This window comes from Rhipicephalus microplus, chromosome 3 (genome assembly GCF_043290135.1).
Source record: "Rhipicephalus microplus isolate Deutch F79 chromosome 3, USDA_Rmic, whole genome shotgun sequence".
Lineage (NCBI taxonomy): Eukaryota > Metazoa > Arthropoda > Arachnida > Ixodida > Ixodidae > Rhipicephalus > Rhipicephalus microplus.
Window position 1 is genome coordinate 15,159,173 of NC_134702.1, and position 15,162 is coordinate 15,174,334.

General features: G+C 47.3%; 1 protein-coding gene across 1 annotated transcript in view; it reads left to right on the forward strand.

The window, feature by feature from the left end:
- LOC119163803 (phospholipid-transporting ATPase ABCA3) overlaps positions 1 to 13,897 on the forward strand; it is a 44,031-nt gene extending 30,134 nt beyond the window's left edge. Inside the window, exons 19-24 of the mRNA XM_075887663.1 lie at positions 856 to 1,053; positions 4,794 to 5,269; positions 7,412 to 7,599; positions 9,992 to 10,165; positions 12,204 to 12,423; positions 13,610 to 13,897. Of these exons, the coding sequence (XP_075743778.1) occupies positions 856 to 1,053; positions 4,794 to 5,269; positions 7,412 to 7,599; positions 9,992 to 10,165; positions 12,204 to 12,423; positions 13,610 to 13,897 (1,544 nt within the window). The remainder of the gene's footprint in view (positions 1 to 855; positions 1,054 to 4,793; positions 5,270 to 7,411; positions 7,600 to 9,991; positions 10,166 to 12,203; positions 12,424 to 13,609) is intronic.
- The last annotated feature ends 1,265 nt before the right edge of the window (positions 13,898 to 15,162 follow it).

Here is a 15,162-nt window from a genome sequence, read left to right on the forward strand (position 1 = left end):
CCCCTTGCGTTGCTTTGTATACACCATGGGAGCGACTGGGAGCCCAGAGAAACGCTAGAACGTGCTTAGGCAAGCTGCTTGAGGATCTCTGCAGTGGCGTAGCTAGAACCCGCCTCCGCCCCCCACCTGCCCGAAATTTTCGTTTGCCATGGTATATATAGAAAAAAAAATACCATTTTAACCCCCCCCCCCCCCACCCATCCCCCAAAAACATTTATTTTCAGTTTCAGTTTTATTGAGCATTTTCTTCACAGAGTTGCGGAAAGAAAACGCAACGATAAGAGCAAAAAGCTGCTATGTTAGCAGCTTGACGAGGCTCCTACCTTTTTTCGCTTGGCATTACAAATCCGCAGAGCACAAACACGAAAAAAAAAAAAGAAACAATTTGACGTCGATTTTCAAAACTTCAAGAATTAGGAAATAAAAAGAAAAGGCATCAAAATTGCATCTGTTTCAGGTTTACATGAAATAAGCAAACCACAAAGAGAGAAAAACAACAAATAAACAAGAAAACAGCGTACGGTCAATCTTGAAACAATGCACACGTTGCTAAACGGCTAACAAAGTATTACAAAATGATTATAAGACGTTTACAACACTGGGTATGCGAAAAGCACAAGTTTTGATGTACAAGGGAAACACTGACGAGTGAAATGTTGCATCTTTTACTCGTAAAAAAAGCAACGAAGAAAAAACGACAAAGAAAGCAAACATCATAGGATGTCATGTTACACACGAGCGCTATTATAGGGTGTTTCTTTTGCATATAGTATTTTAGACTGACAATTAGAAGAAGCTATACCTATGCCTGTCGTCCCCTGCAATAAAACTCTTGGTCACTGCCCTCTCGAGCAGTCCCGTGCGACCACATCTGCCCCGTGTACGCGGAGCACCACGGCCGCATCACGCCGGCCAGCAACTCGCATGTGTGGGACCTGACCATTTTCTTTCTGAGCGGACTGCTCTACCTGATGCTGGTCATCGGCTGGGACATGCAGACGCAGGGAAAGTTCGACGCGCACACGCTCGACTCCTTCTTCGCCCAGGAGCCAGGTGAGCCAATTTGTTTGGGGCCTACTATTGACGCTCAGCGGCTGTCGAAACTGCGAGCGGTCTAGAGCATAGATTTTCCTAAAATTAGCTAGAGGGGACTCTGCCGCTGCGATCGTTCAGCGACCATGTGAATGATGGGACGTAGTACACACATTTGGCTATAGGGTCTTCGTACTTGTGCGTGGTGAATTGTACTTGTGCCTTCGTTTATTGCTGTATACCGGTTTTGTTTTGAAAGAAAGATTCAACCCTTTTGAACTTTATGACCCGGTTAGGAAAGGCAAGTCTAAAAGAATAAGGTGGTGAAGCGTGATCGCCGAACATTTGCTGATTTTTGTTTTGTGAGAGAACAGCTCCAAGCCACACGAACACAAGCGGAGCCAAAAGCAGGCCAGAAGTACGAAGATTAGGCAAATGTGTGTACTGCCCATCATTCCCATGCTCGCTGAGGCGCCGTGCGTTGCAGCTCCCATAGACACTAGCGCCAGAGTTTCATATTAGGAAACTCTATGGTCTAGAGAAACGGAAAGTTTCAAGCTCACCTCAGCTAACGGGCCGCATGCTGTCACTAAATCCAATCGCCTGAGAGCCGGGGGAATCAAGGTAGGAGTGCGGGTGTCAGATAACGCTGTGGTTTGAAAGGCCTTTCTCATGTCTTATTTATGGGTCATTTCTGAAATATATCTGACGTCAGGATTCGAGGAAGATACCAATATACAGAAATGGAAGCGATTATTTTGTTTCCCGGTTTTGTTTCATCATATTGCCTCACTCCTTTTTCACACTTTGTGTTACTGGCCCAATGCACGTGTCTATACTGCCTTGCAACGTGCTGGAAGGCTAGAATGTCGCAGAGAATTCCAGATTACTTTACCACCATCGGATAGGCTTGAGGCCGCGAACGTGAGCAGCTAAGTTTATTCTCGAAGAAACTCGGCCGTCAGCGATGACACTGGAATATTCGATGCCTCACTGCCGACGCATCTTGTCTTTCATCAGTTTATCGACGACCGACGCTCTGTTAGCCGATATCACAGTACGGCGTGCGTTGATTGCTGTAATTTTGTTTCGATTTCTCAGTCATCATTATCATCATCATCAGCCTGACTACGTCCACTGCAGGACAAAAGCCTCTCCCATGTTCCGGCAGTTAACTTGGTCCTGTACTTTCTGCTGCCAATTTTTACCCGCAAACTTCTTAATTTCCTCTGCCCACCTAAACTTCTGTCTCCCCCGAAACCGCTTGCCTTCTCTGGGGAACCCAGTTAGCTACCCTTATTGACCAGCGGTTATCCTGTCTGCGTGCTACATGCCAGGCGCATGTCCATTTCCTCTTCTTGATTTCAACTATAATATCCTTAACCCCCGTTTGTTCTCTAATTCACTCTGCTCTCTTCTTGTCTCTTATGGTTACACCTACCATTTTTCTTTCCATTGCTTGCTGCATCGTCCTCAATTTAAGCTGAATCCTCTTTGTAAGCCTCCTGGCTTCTGCTCCGTAGCTAAGTACCGGCAAGATACAGCTGTTATATACCTTCCTCTTGAGGGATAGTGGCAACCTACCTGTCATAATTTGAGAGTACTTGCCAAATGTGCTCCACTTCATTCTTGTTCTTTTAGTTACTTCAATCTCGGGGCTCGGCTCCACGGTTATTACCTGCCCTAAGTAGACATAGTCTTTCACAACTTGAAGTGGACCTAACTCGAAACGCTGCTCTCTTTTGATGTTGTTGTACATTACTTTCGTTTTCTGCAGATTCATTTTAAGACTTACCTTTCTCCTCTACTTGTCGAACTCCTTAATCATGAGTTGCAATTCGTCCCCTGAGTTACTCAGCAATGCAATGTCATCGGCGAAGCACAGGTTACTAAGGTACTCTCCATTTACTCTTATCTTTAACTGTTCCCCCTTTAGGCCTCTGAAAACCTCTTGTAAGCACGCGGTAAATAGCATTGAGGAGATTGTATCCCCCTGCATTACACCCTTCTTTATTGGTATTCTGTTGCTTTCTTCATGAAGCACTATGGTGATCGCAAGTTCAGCTAAATAGTTTCACCTTGAAGACGTGGACTGCTGCCCTCGTCTACGCCACGACCTCTTTGCAAAGTATCGTGTCAAAGAAGTTCGCAGGGGGTCGCAAAACGGGCTCTAACCCACCAATCACTTGCCCCCTAGCATGCCAAACCACACCAGTCCCCCTCCCCCCCCCCCCCCCCGACCCAAATGCACCCGATATGCAATAGGGTATCAAACCGCTCTTCACCCCTTAAAGACAAAATACTTTCATCGCCCATGTATAGTGAACGCATGGCGTGCCTAAAAAAACAAACAAATGCTTGATAACACCCACATCTCTGTATCCCACCCATACAAAGTAATGCGTATTGTTGGGCTAGTTGGCCAATAGATTTTGAAGACATATTTAAACTGCGCGAAGAAAACGACACGTTAGACACATAGAACGATCACAAACGAAGCTCAGATTCGCTTCGTTTGTGATTGTCCTGTGTGTCTAACGTGTTGTCCTCTTCGCGCAGTTTAAATATACCAAATCAAGACCTTATTATTTGCGATAGGCGCGAAAATAATGTGAGTACCCTTTAGAAGAGTTGAACGCTCATGAACGTGCTCATTAATAATAATAATTGGGGTTTAACGTCCCGAAAGCACCGTTTTATAATGAGAGACGCCGTAGCGGAGGGTTGGGGAAATTTGGTCACCTGGGGTTCTTTAACGTGCACCTAAATCTAAGCACACAGGCCTACAGCATTTTCGCCTCCATCGAAAATGCAGCCGCTGCAGCCGGCATGCGATCCCACGACCTGCGGGTTAGCAGCCGAGTACCTTAGCCACTAGGCCACCGTGGTGGGGCGCATGTTCGTGTTTCATCCAAAGCTCAGACAAGCACGACACTGCTTCTCTCCCTGAACCATGATGAATGTATTTGCAGTTGGTAAAACAAAATGGTCAAACTGGAATAACAACTCACTTGTTGCAGAACTGTTGTTTTTCATTGCACACCAATCAGTCAATTAGTGCATACATTTGTTGACTAAAAGACCGCTTATAGAACCAACTGAAGCAGAATCAACAGGTTAGTATTCCAATCGGACATTTTAGACCGCGCATTTAAAACCTGTTGAATAATGTGTCGCGCTGACTGAGACCAATCAAACTTTCCAATAGGTTTCAGTGTTTTGTTTTATTTTTTTTTTTGACTGGGTCATTCTGCCTACTTTCCGTAGTGGGTTATCTTCCAGGACGTTGACGGTCATTTCTGACTAAACTCGCCTGTGGTGCTTTCCTTGTTGTTGGCCTATAATCGAAAACGAAGTGCAGAGTAGCCTGGAAGCAAGTACGGACAGAGACATTCGGTACAGAATGCGGGCCCCACCGCGGTGGTCTATAGTGGCTAAGGTACTTGGCTGCATGCTCACCCACTGGTCGCGGGAAAGAGCCCCGACTGCGGCGGCTGCATTTTCGATGGAGGCCAAAATGCTCCCGTGTGCTCAATTTGGGTGCGCGCTGAAAAACCCCAGGTGGTCGAAATTTCCGGAGCCCTTCACTACGGCGTCTCTAATAACCACATCGTGGTTTTGGGACGCTAAACCCCACATATCAATCATCAGTCGCCATCAACAGAATGTGGATTAAAAAAAAAGAAAATACAGCAGGGAATTCGCGCAGCAGTGCGGTAACGTATATGTCTCGAAGAACGCCCTTGGTGGTCATAACGCAGAAAAATCTGACAAGGCCGGTGGCAAGGAAGCGACCAGCGAGGAGAAGAGCGTGCAAGAAGAGAAGCAGTTCGTCGCTGGTCTCATGCGCTACCTTCTGAAAATGGACAAAAACAGAGCGGTGAAAACTAGCCACTCCGCCGAAGGAGGGGATGCGGCCGCCAGCCCTCACTCGGGTGAGTCGGCCGAGCATCCCCAGGCCGAGTCGAGCCGTGCACCCGCCGGTCTCGTGGTGCTCGAGGTGACCAAGACGGGCACGCTGGGACCCGTCAGCTTCCACGTGCCGCCGGCCGAGGTGTTCGGCATCCTCGGTTTGGGACAGGCCGGCCGCTCGCTCCTGCTGCGCATCATCGCCGGCATCGTGCGTCCCGACGCCGGCAACGTCTTCATCAACGGCATCGACGCTCGCCGCAGGCCACTCAACGTGAGTGCCCGGGTATTCGCTGTGCTCGCAGACAGTGGCGCCATGGAGTGGCTGGCGAGTGAAAAGACAGGATATTTGCTTAGAAGATATAGCGTCGGCCCTTATACTTTCCTCAAATTTGAGGACCTATTCACGTTCCGAATTGGTCGCCCGAATACTGCCCTGATTAGTTTGTTCCCATTGCACGTCTCAAGTAATTTTTAACAAAACAGTGCTCCAAAACAGAGTGGCGGGTTGGGGATGAGTGGGCAATCGCTCTACTTATGGCGAATTCCACTCGTCGAGTGGGAGCAAGTTTTTTTGCTCCGCGGCCGAGAATCCGCATTCCTCTGGTATACATTCTGAGCAAGTTTGCGTTTTCCACTGGCAGATTCGGAGCAACAAACTCTGCGACGGAGCGTTCCGCCTGCTCCGTCTTGAAGAGACGGATTTCACTGGAAGTCCGAGAATGCGTTGCGGCCATTTCCGGTAGAGCCGGACAGCTAGGTTGTCTTTAGCGTTTTTTTTTTTTGGGGGGGGGGGGGCGGTGTCTAGTCACCATGGCCACTTGTCTACATTGCTAAAATGGCGTCGTTTGACTCTACTGGTATGGTCCCTAGAATATACTCGCGCAGGGGGGCTGTTCAATCATCGTCTATGTAGCTTCGAGCATATATTTTTTATTCATTGTACTGTTATTCGTACTGCCTGACGCGCTGCTGCTGGTGGTTTGCGTCTCACTTTGAGCGACAACGAGAGGACTAGTTCTGCTAGCAGTAGCAGCAGTGAGGACGACGAGCCATTCGTGCTATAAAAAAATAATGAATAAGGAAATATTTCCTGGCCCACCGAGTGCACGTCCGAAGATTATCGACTACCTAGAGGAAGTTTCCGGTACCGGATTAGTGAAATATGTGCAAGCAACTTCCGGAGTTACCTCACGTGGGGCATTCACGTGTTCAACTCGCTAGATCTGGCTTGGCGCATTCCGAGTGCTCGCTCCAGGATTTCAGAGGCCACTCTGGATCTGCCACTTTAATTCGCCATTAAATGCTAGTACATCAACTCCAAAAAAAAAAAAATAGATTCCGTATGCATTCGTCTAAGTCGACTTCAAGCGGCTAAGGCCGTCACCTTCTTCCTTTCCTTGTACTGCTCTTATCTCGTCCTCTTCGAAAGCCTTCTGCAGCTAACCTGGTGTTGCACTGCCTCCACGATCGGCTCACCCTTGACCAAGCGACGATGTCATAGACAGACTACGTCAAAGTGATGTCATAGTGACGTCACAAAATCTGGTTATTCATGACGGCGTGGTCGCGTCATCACACGATAACGTTTTTCGCCTTCTTTTGTCCCAGCGTTAGCTATAACGACGTATCACGGCAGCAAGGTAACGAATGCAAAGGAAAAGATGAAGACAGGATAGGCGTTGTATGTATACTCACAACTAAGAATTTTATTGAAAGAAAAAAAAAAACTCCCATGTCAGTTATCTGCTTAGATGGCGCATAAATGCGTCAGCCAAGTAGATAACTGATAAATGCGGCTGATTGTTGCGTCAGTCCAGCATATATAACCCTTTTTAAAAAAAGTTTGAGTACGTCATCAGCACTTGTGCATTGTAGTGACATTTCTTTCGTAATGTGTTTATCGCTGTGTGTGTTATCCCTATTCTATTTGCTTCCCACAGACATATATAGTATCTTGATGCAGTTCACTTCGGGCCCTCCGTGACACTTTTTTTTTTGAGTGACGATGCTGGCTGCATGCATATAGAGGTTGTTTTTTTTTTCATGAAAATTTTAGTTTTGGTTACAGCGCATGTACAGTCTTCATTTTGTCTTTTACCTTTAGGCGACTCGCACTGACGTCACTCATACCGCCCTGTTGGTGAGCCGCACGGTGCACAGAAAACTTTGTGACTTCGCGTACGTGTTAATGTTATTGTTAAATAGCAAGTTCTCTAGTTATGGACGCACGGAGGCCAATAAAATTACGGCCACATCATTATCATACTGAAGCAGGTTAAAACGCGATGTGATAATCATGCTGCCCTTACGTCATCAAGGCCGCCATGTTGGCGGACCAGTACGTCCTGAATTGGTGACCATGACGTCTCGTGCAAGCTATCTGCCGTAATGCATGAGATATGAGCGAAACAAACTCGGCCACCTATAGCCGCCATTTATCTATAACGGAGGTCAACGGCGCGCGCAGTACCAGCAGCAGGTTGGATACTGCCCCCAACAGGACCCTCTGCTGGACAAGTACACGGGCGAGGAGCTGGTGCTTCTGATGGCGCGGCTGCGCGGCGTGCAGAAGCAAGAGCTGCAGGCTGAAGTGCGCTACCTGGACTCTCGCTTCGGACTGCGCAAGGCGCTCTCGCTCAAGGTCTACAACTGCTCGTAAGCTCCGCGCTGAGGTCCTAACGCAAGCTTTCGACAATCACGCCATGTTTTTTTTCTATTGCGACAAAGACTTGCCTTTAAGGCATGATATTTTTGCGAGTATGTTTGTTAAATGTGCGCCGTTAGGCCGGTGCTGTGTATGAAGTGAAGTAGTGTCTTGTGGAATGTGTTGTCATGTATCCAGCGGTTGTAACTGGTTGTGTCTCTGTAGTGGAGGCTGGCTTGAAGACAGTGAGAGTGTTCTGGCTGTAATCCTTGACCTGTCCATACAAGGTGGTATGCATCTGCTTGATTCACTTGAGTGGGACAATACGTACACGTATCACCAACTGGTAAATGCGACCAGTTCCATGATGATATAACGGCCTGCCCGAAGCCTCCTAAGCACACCTTCCTCCACCCTACTAAGGTGAGGGGAGAGAGAGCAGACACACGGTGGAATGAGAGCACGTGTATTCTGCCGGAGAATGTTTTTACGGGTATGGAGTGAGTTCAGGGGCTGAGGTGGAAGGGCATTGGCTGGAAGGTCTATGTCTGGAGGGCAGTGCGCCTGCTGGTCAGCAGCAATGTTGTGTAGGTTCGCAGCATGGCCTTGAATACAATGTACTTTACGCGAGTAGCTGCATTATGGTTCATTTTGTGAATCCCCTCGCATATCTCCATCGCCTTGTGCTTAATGGTAGGCAGCTTAGTGATGGCATCCTGGATTGCGTCATGGGTGGTTTGAAGTTCTATCACAAGAGGAGTGGCTTCCGTAGATAGATAACGCTAGTGGCCACTGACAAAATCGTGCGTAGTATTCAGGAATTATGTCCTTCCACCCTCTTGTAGGATAGCAGCATCTGTGTATAGGTTTCAGGTATTAGTGGATGGGGCCGCGGTGATGGAGCGTTCGTCAATTGTACTTGATGGATCGGTGCGCCGTAGCTTTGTTATCCTATTAGATGTGATGGTGGCGAATTCCCAGGGAGGCATAAACTTGGGCTGGTTGTCAATGTGAGAGCCACGTTGAAAGTGAGCATGCAACGCAACAACAACTGGCACAAGCTGCCTTTTGATTTCACGAGCTTTTTCTCTTTGCAAAATCAGCTCTGCAATTGTGTTGAAACTGGGCGTGCTCCTGTAAAGTTGGTATGGGAGTGGTGCGAAGTAACGCATCACTATTAACGCACAGTTAATAGTCTCCAACTGCGTCAACTGTACCAAAGTTAACCGTAGAAATTGCGCCTGGTATAAAATTCTTGTCCGCAAAACTGTGTGGACGAGCTGTCGAGCTACATGTGTACGAGCTTGCGATGCAATGCGGCGAATCAGATGAAGTGTTTATGTGGAACTCTGCCTGACTTTGCGAAGCCAGTGCGCTCCACAGCCGGACTGGTGAATATCAAGGCCTAGTATGCGGACCTCCAAAGCCCCAGGAATGGTCACTGCACCTACATAGAGTGTAAATGTAAAGGGGCACTGCGTGATTTTTCTGCGTCCTGCCTTGTTAGCCACCTGAACGCAGCTTGATTTTTGGGCGGACATGTCTAACCCGGAGTTCCGAGTGCAGTTTTGAAGAACATCAAGGGCTTTCTGAAGCTGTTGTGTTTGTCTTGAGACGTCTTTATGCACAGACCACAAAGTCACATCATCAGCCTATAAGAAACTTCACGTCTGGAATTTGGTGTAGTTGCCAAGCTAGAGGTATTGAAGCAATCTTGAACAGAAGAGGAGCCAAAACAGATCTTTGCGGGACATCTTTGTTAGACAAAAAAAAAATGTTATCCGACAAGATAGAAAGACCTGTTTTTCAACCCATGACCTCCATAAGCTGTGAGGAAAAAGTTTAACATGAAACGCCAACCTTCCTATAGTCAGAGCAACAGTGATCGTGCCTCTGAAAACCGATGCCAGCCACATGATTTTCATGAACCAGCTCCAATTCACGAATAAAAATATGTCCCTATAAAGAGAATATTGGAATTTCAATTAGCATACTTTTGTTAGTAAACCAATCATGTATTTGAGGTTCTGTTGAAACAAATAAGTAATCTCAGTTCAAATAGTCCCTCGGGTAGAGTAAGTGGTTCAGTAGTTGTATTTGGAACAGATTTCCCTTGGAGCTGTTTTGCGGGGAGCGATCTGTATCACATGGAGCGATTGCGCGGCTAAAATGCGGTGGTGACCACCCGGAAGCCGGTGTATAAAGCGCAGGTTTCCGATGCTGACGAAGCATGGTTTTGATTTCAGCCGACATTTAAACCCACCACTTGAAACCCACTGCGCATCCTTCGGATGAACCGTAGTCGAGGAACTACATATCGAGGACCATAGTCGAGGAACCATAGTCGAGCAACTACATAGTCGAAGAACTACAGTCAAGGAACTACGTGCACACGTTTTGCAGAAGCACGCACCGGCGCAAGCTGACCGTGGCCATGGCACTCGCGGGTCGACCGCCCTTGCTCGTGCTGGACGAGTGCACGGCGGGCGTGGACCCTGCCGCCAGGAGCCGCCTCTTCCAGTCGCTGGGAAAAGTGCACGACGAGTGCAACCTTACCGTACTCTTCACCTCCCGCCGGTGGGTGCAGCTGAGTGTGCAATGTCGGGTGAACCGTAGATAGGCTTCGTCCGTTCTTCATAGAGCATGTTCACACTTTACTTACGAGCATGCTCAGTCCTCCACATGTCATACCTCGTTATGTCGGCTACTTTATGCCCATCGATTAACTACGAAAGCTCTGCCAGTTCAATTTCGTCATTTTAGTTTGAGTATTTCATGCTTTGGAACTTCTTAATGAGGTTTCTTCGTCTCGCGAGAAAGCTTTCTAGTGTCCTTCTAATGACTGCACCTTTATCATTCATTACGTTAACGCTAAAATCAGTTTGTTTGTTTGTTTATTTCTTTATTTGTTTCTTTCTGTGCCAGTACAGAAAATGGAGCGAAGGCAAAAGGCTGACAAAGGGCCTTTTCTTCAAATACAGTGAGGCAGACAGGCTGACAAAAGAATTTTGCAGGATACAGAAAAAATACAAAAATATACAAAAATACATAAGGTACATGTGCAAATACTGTAACACATACAACAGTAATAAAGTCTTATTTATAGTAAACAGAAATATACATGACCATCTTAATGTTTTAAATACCAATAGATATAAGTTGCGATTTCTCATCGCTATTGCAAGATGTATACAAAAATAACAATATGCAGGGAAGCATAGGAAAAGAACACACGCATAAAAAGCATCAGATACAACTTAGGCAAAGAGGACACATAGAACGATAGTCAAGAAAATTCAATGTTGTTCTCGATCAGTGCCATCCTGATCGTATGCTTCGAAACTGTACAATTTATATCTAGGAAGCTGTCGATTTTGTTTAATAACGTGGGTATCTGAAAAGATGAGTGTTGTCGTCCGTAGATCGTTCGAGTCTTTGGAGTCCTTCTGGCGTAAGTACGAAAATCGTACAGAGAACCACGAGAATCAAGTGAATGATAGAGTCTATTGCGTTTTATGAACTGAAATAACTTAAAATAGTAAATCTGGCTTGCTTTGAGCATGCGATATTTCTAAAATAGCGGTTCTGTCCGCAAGTCAGTTTCCTCGGTTAGAGCCGAGTATCTATTGAAGATTTCATGTTTTGACATTTTTAATGAGGTTTTTTGTCTAATGGACAGCTTTCCAGTGTCCTTGTAATGCTTCAGTACTTTAATGAGGTTCTCCGTCCCATGGGAAAGCATTCCAATGTCCATCTAATGACTGCACCTCCGATTACCATTCATTACGTCAACGCTATGGTCGGTTTTCTCAGCAATACTCTGAATTGCTGTGCTTGCCCTGTCAGTGCTAGCTCATCAATTGTACATTGCAAAAAAATTTCTACATTGCCACTTCTGCAATGTTGCAAAACTGGTGGTCCCGTTTCTGAGGTGTCTGAAAAAGTATCGAAGTACGCCTCGCGCGCGATGGCTAGAAGTACTCATGCATAGCGATGTCCTGCCGACGCCCTGTCAGGACATCTACGCGACGTCTTTGTCTTACCTGACCGCTAACGTTACAGGACAAATAAAAAAGTCCACTGGAGGTCATATGAAGAGGTCTGCAAGACACGTCGCTGTGACGTTACAAAGCATCATAACTATACGTTTTGCACGTGATGACTAGAAAACGTTCTGTAATGGTGACCTGCCGACGTCCTGTCAGGACGTACCTGTGACATCTGTAGGAGGCCTTGAAGATATGTCACGTCAGAAGGTCCTCTGGCCGTGTCATGGCGACAGTGTTTAATGGTCTCGTCGATATCGTCCAGAGAGTGTACTTGTTGTTCTCTATACAGATGCACAAACAGCTCTTAGTGTTTCTCGTCCTGGTCATTGTCGTAGTTTTAAACCTCGATTATTTTAAAATAGCGTGCGCTAAAGGACACGTGCTTGCAGTTCTCGTGTGAATTTGTGTTAATTTGCCGTCCTCAACATGGTACGTTCGCCGCTAGGTTCACGATTATAATTAGCGAGAGCAATTGTATCGAGACGTGACCACGAACTGAACACATGTGAGCCTTTCTGTATCGCGTCTATTAATTTTAATATTCAGATATGGAATGCATGTTGCAGCATGTCCGAGAGTGATATATTCTGCGACCGGCTGGCCATACTGTCGTACGGCAGCTTCATGGTTGTCGGTCGCACGGTCGACATCAAACAGACGTGCGGCCAGCGCTGCAACGTGGTCATCAAGATGAGCAGCGACCAGCACGGAAAGAAGGTCTCCAAGATAATCTCACGTGCCGTCGGTGACATGTTTTCCAACTCCGTGATTGCCGAAGTCCGAAAGGTGCACACCTATATTTCTCGCGGCTTCCACGTGCGATCTCTGACCATGTTCTTGTTAACTCCATCTTGCGGCCGTTTATACGTAAATAGCTCGGCACACACGCTCCCGCTAATATTAATAATAACTGGGGTTTTACTTGCCAAAACCAGATGAATATGAGGCCCGGAATAGTGGAGGGCTGCGGAAATTTGGACCTTCTACAGTGTTCTTCAACATGCATTGACACCGCACTGCACACGGGCATATCGCATTTCGCCTCCGTCGAGATGCGACCACCGCGGCTAGGATCGAACCCAGTTGTAACGCCTTTCTTTGGTGAAAATGTAGAATCGTTTTTTTATTAAAACTAGGTCAGACGTTCCAGAATAGAAAAAAATTACATTTGCAAAAGCAAATACAGAATGTAGGCAAATCTGTGGTATATATATATATATATATATATATATATATATATATATATATATATATATATATATATATATATATATATATATATATATATAGCACCTCCTTCCCCATCAAGGCAATTACCGGCTTCTTGCGTTATTCACTTTGATATGGGGGGGGGGGGGATCTTGCTGCTGGTTCCATATCAGCAATGAATGGTTGCTTTGCTCGCCGCGAGATGACGGGAAAAGAGGCTGTGGTCACTCTCGCTTCCACTTGAACGCGCTCCCAGCAGCCGCCAGAGCACGCAGGATACGCGTTTCCGTGTGTGACGTGTTTGAGGTCAAAGCATTGGGGTTTAGGGACAGTGAAGGCGAAATAGACTTAAAACGAGTAGAAATAAACAGGAGGAGGTTGACTGATCAATGGCTACAATCAAGGTGCGAGTGATATTCAATCCTTAGGCACACAGTGATAGTACTTAATTTTATGGCTAGGTGGCGTGAGCCACCACCCGATCTAAAGGGCACAGCCGGATCCATCCATCATTCCATCCATCCATCCATCCATCCATCCATCCATCCATCCATCCATCCATCCATCCATCCATCCATCCATCCATCCGTCCACCAACCCACTCACGCACCCACCCATCCACTCATCCACCCATGTTCCCTTGCATAAAAATTGACTCAGTACCAGGCGTTGATCACTGCTGACAAAGGTTGGTGTTTTTATACGCACATTTATATAGGTCATTTACGATAATTCGCTTCATGATTTATTGCCCGCACCGCAGGACCAGGTCTGGTTCCGCATTCGGGACGACGCCATCTACTGGAGCGAGGTGTTCGAGGGCCTGGAGACGCTCAAGAAGCGCCTGAAGTTCGGCGATTACCTGCTGAACGACATGTCACTGGGCGAGATATACCTGGGGTACGCGCGAGAGAGGAAGATGGTCGACTTCGGCACCATCGAGATCAAGTACTTCGACAAGCTCAAGCCGCCCAGGGAGCTCGAGGCCGTAGCGCCAGGGGCGGGCGCTGCAACGGGCGTGCCACCGCCGCCTCAGGCCAGCAACGCCTGATGGTCAGGACGCGTTGCGTCACATGCGTCAGCATGTGCAGCGTGCGAAGTCGCACCAACACTTCGCTGCGCCGCTACAAGACTGCCGCATATAACGCGTAGATTTTCAATGCCTAATACAACTATCTCTCACCTTTCCAAGTGTGATATGTGTAGTTAAAAAGCACTTATTTTTTCCTCATTGGACAGCTTTTATTACTGGTTACAAGTGTTTCAAATATGCTTCAAAACGGGATAATATTGACTGTGGTAGTACGAGCCTAAGCCGTCATACGTTAATGAGACACGTCATCGTATACGTCACTGCGGAATAATTGTCCACCTCTAACGTGTACTTCGGGCTATGTAGATGTGTTATTTAAGCTCGCCCACGTCCAAATGCAGCCGCTGTGACCAGGAATCGAAGCCGTGGCCTCGATCTCAGCAGCGCTAAAGCCTATCAAAAGCTTACTTTGAGGAATGGTAGACACTCCAGAGTCCATTTCGCTGCAAAACGCCTTCATCTCTATATAATGGCCGGAAACATGAGAAAATTAAGGCTAAGTCATACATGTTGCCGCTATACACAAATGGCTACGTGCTTAGCGCGATCAACTCAATGCGCTTATTCGCAAGGTGGTCAAACGAGCCCTTGGCCTCCCTATCACCACTCCAACGTACAAACTCCTCGAGCTTGGCGTACATAACACGCTAAAAGAGATCGCCGAAGCTCAGGAACGCGTGCAATTGACCCAAATCACCACCACCAAGGCGGGCCGCCATATCCTGCGCGAGCTCGGCTTCTTCTCCTCGAGGGCCAGGGACCCCCCCAGAGTTGACTCTAATTCCCCGTGAAATCCGCGACCTTATAACGGTCGCTACCATTCCAAGAAATGTACACCCCAAATACAACGGAGGCAGGCGCCTTGCGCGGGCGACCGCCATTATCAAGCGCATAGACATGGAAGCGGACAACGTCTCGTTCGTGGACGCCACTGCCTATCGCAACAACCGAGCCTTCGCCGCGGTATCATCTGCGCAGCAGACTCTTAACCCTGCCACAATCCTCACCCGAAACCCCGAAGTAGCGGAGAAAGTAGCTATAACTATAGCTATGCTCGACAGCAAACGGGAATTCATCTACAGCGATTCCAGGCCGGCCATCAAAGCCTTATAACGCGGAATCATCTCCGACCAGGCGTTACGTATCCTACGCAAAGCAGACCCGATTGCCCTGTAGCACCACACTGTCATCTGGTTCCCCGCCCATCTCGGCCAGGTGCCGGG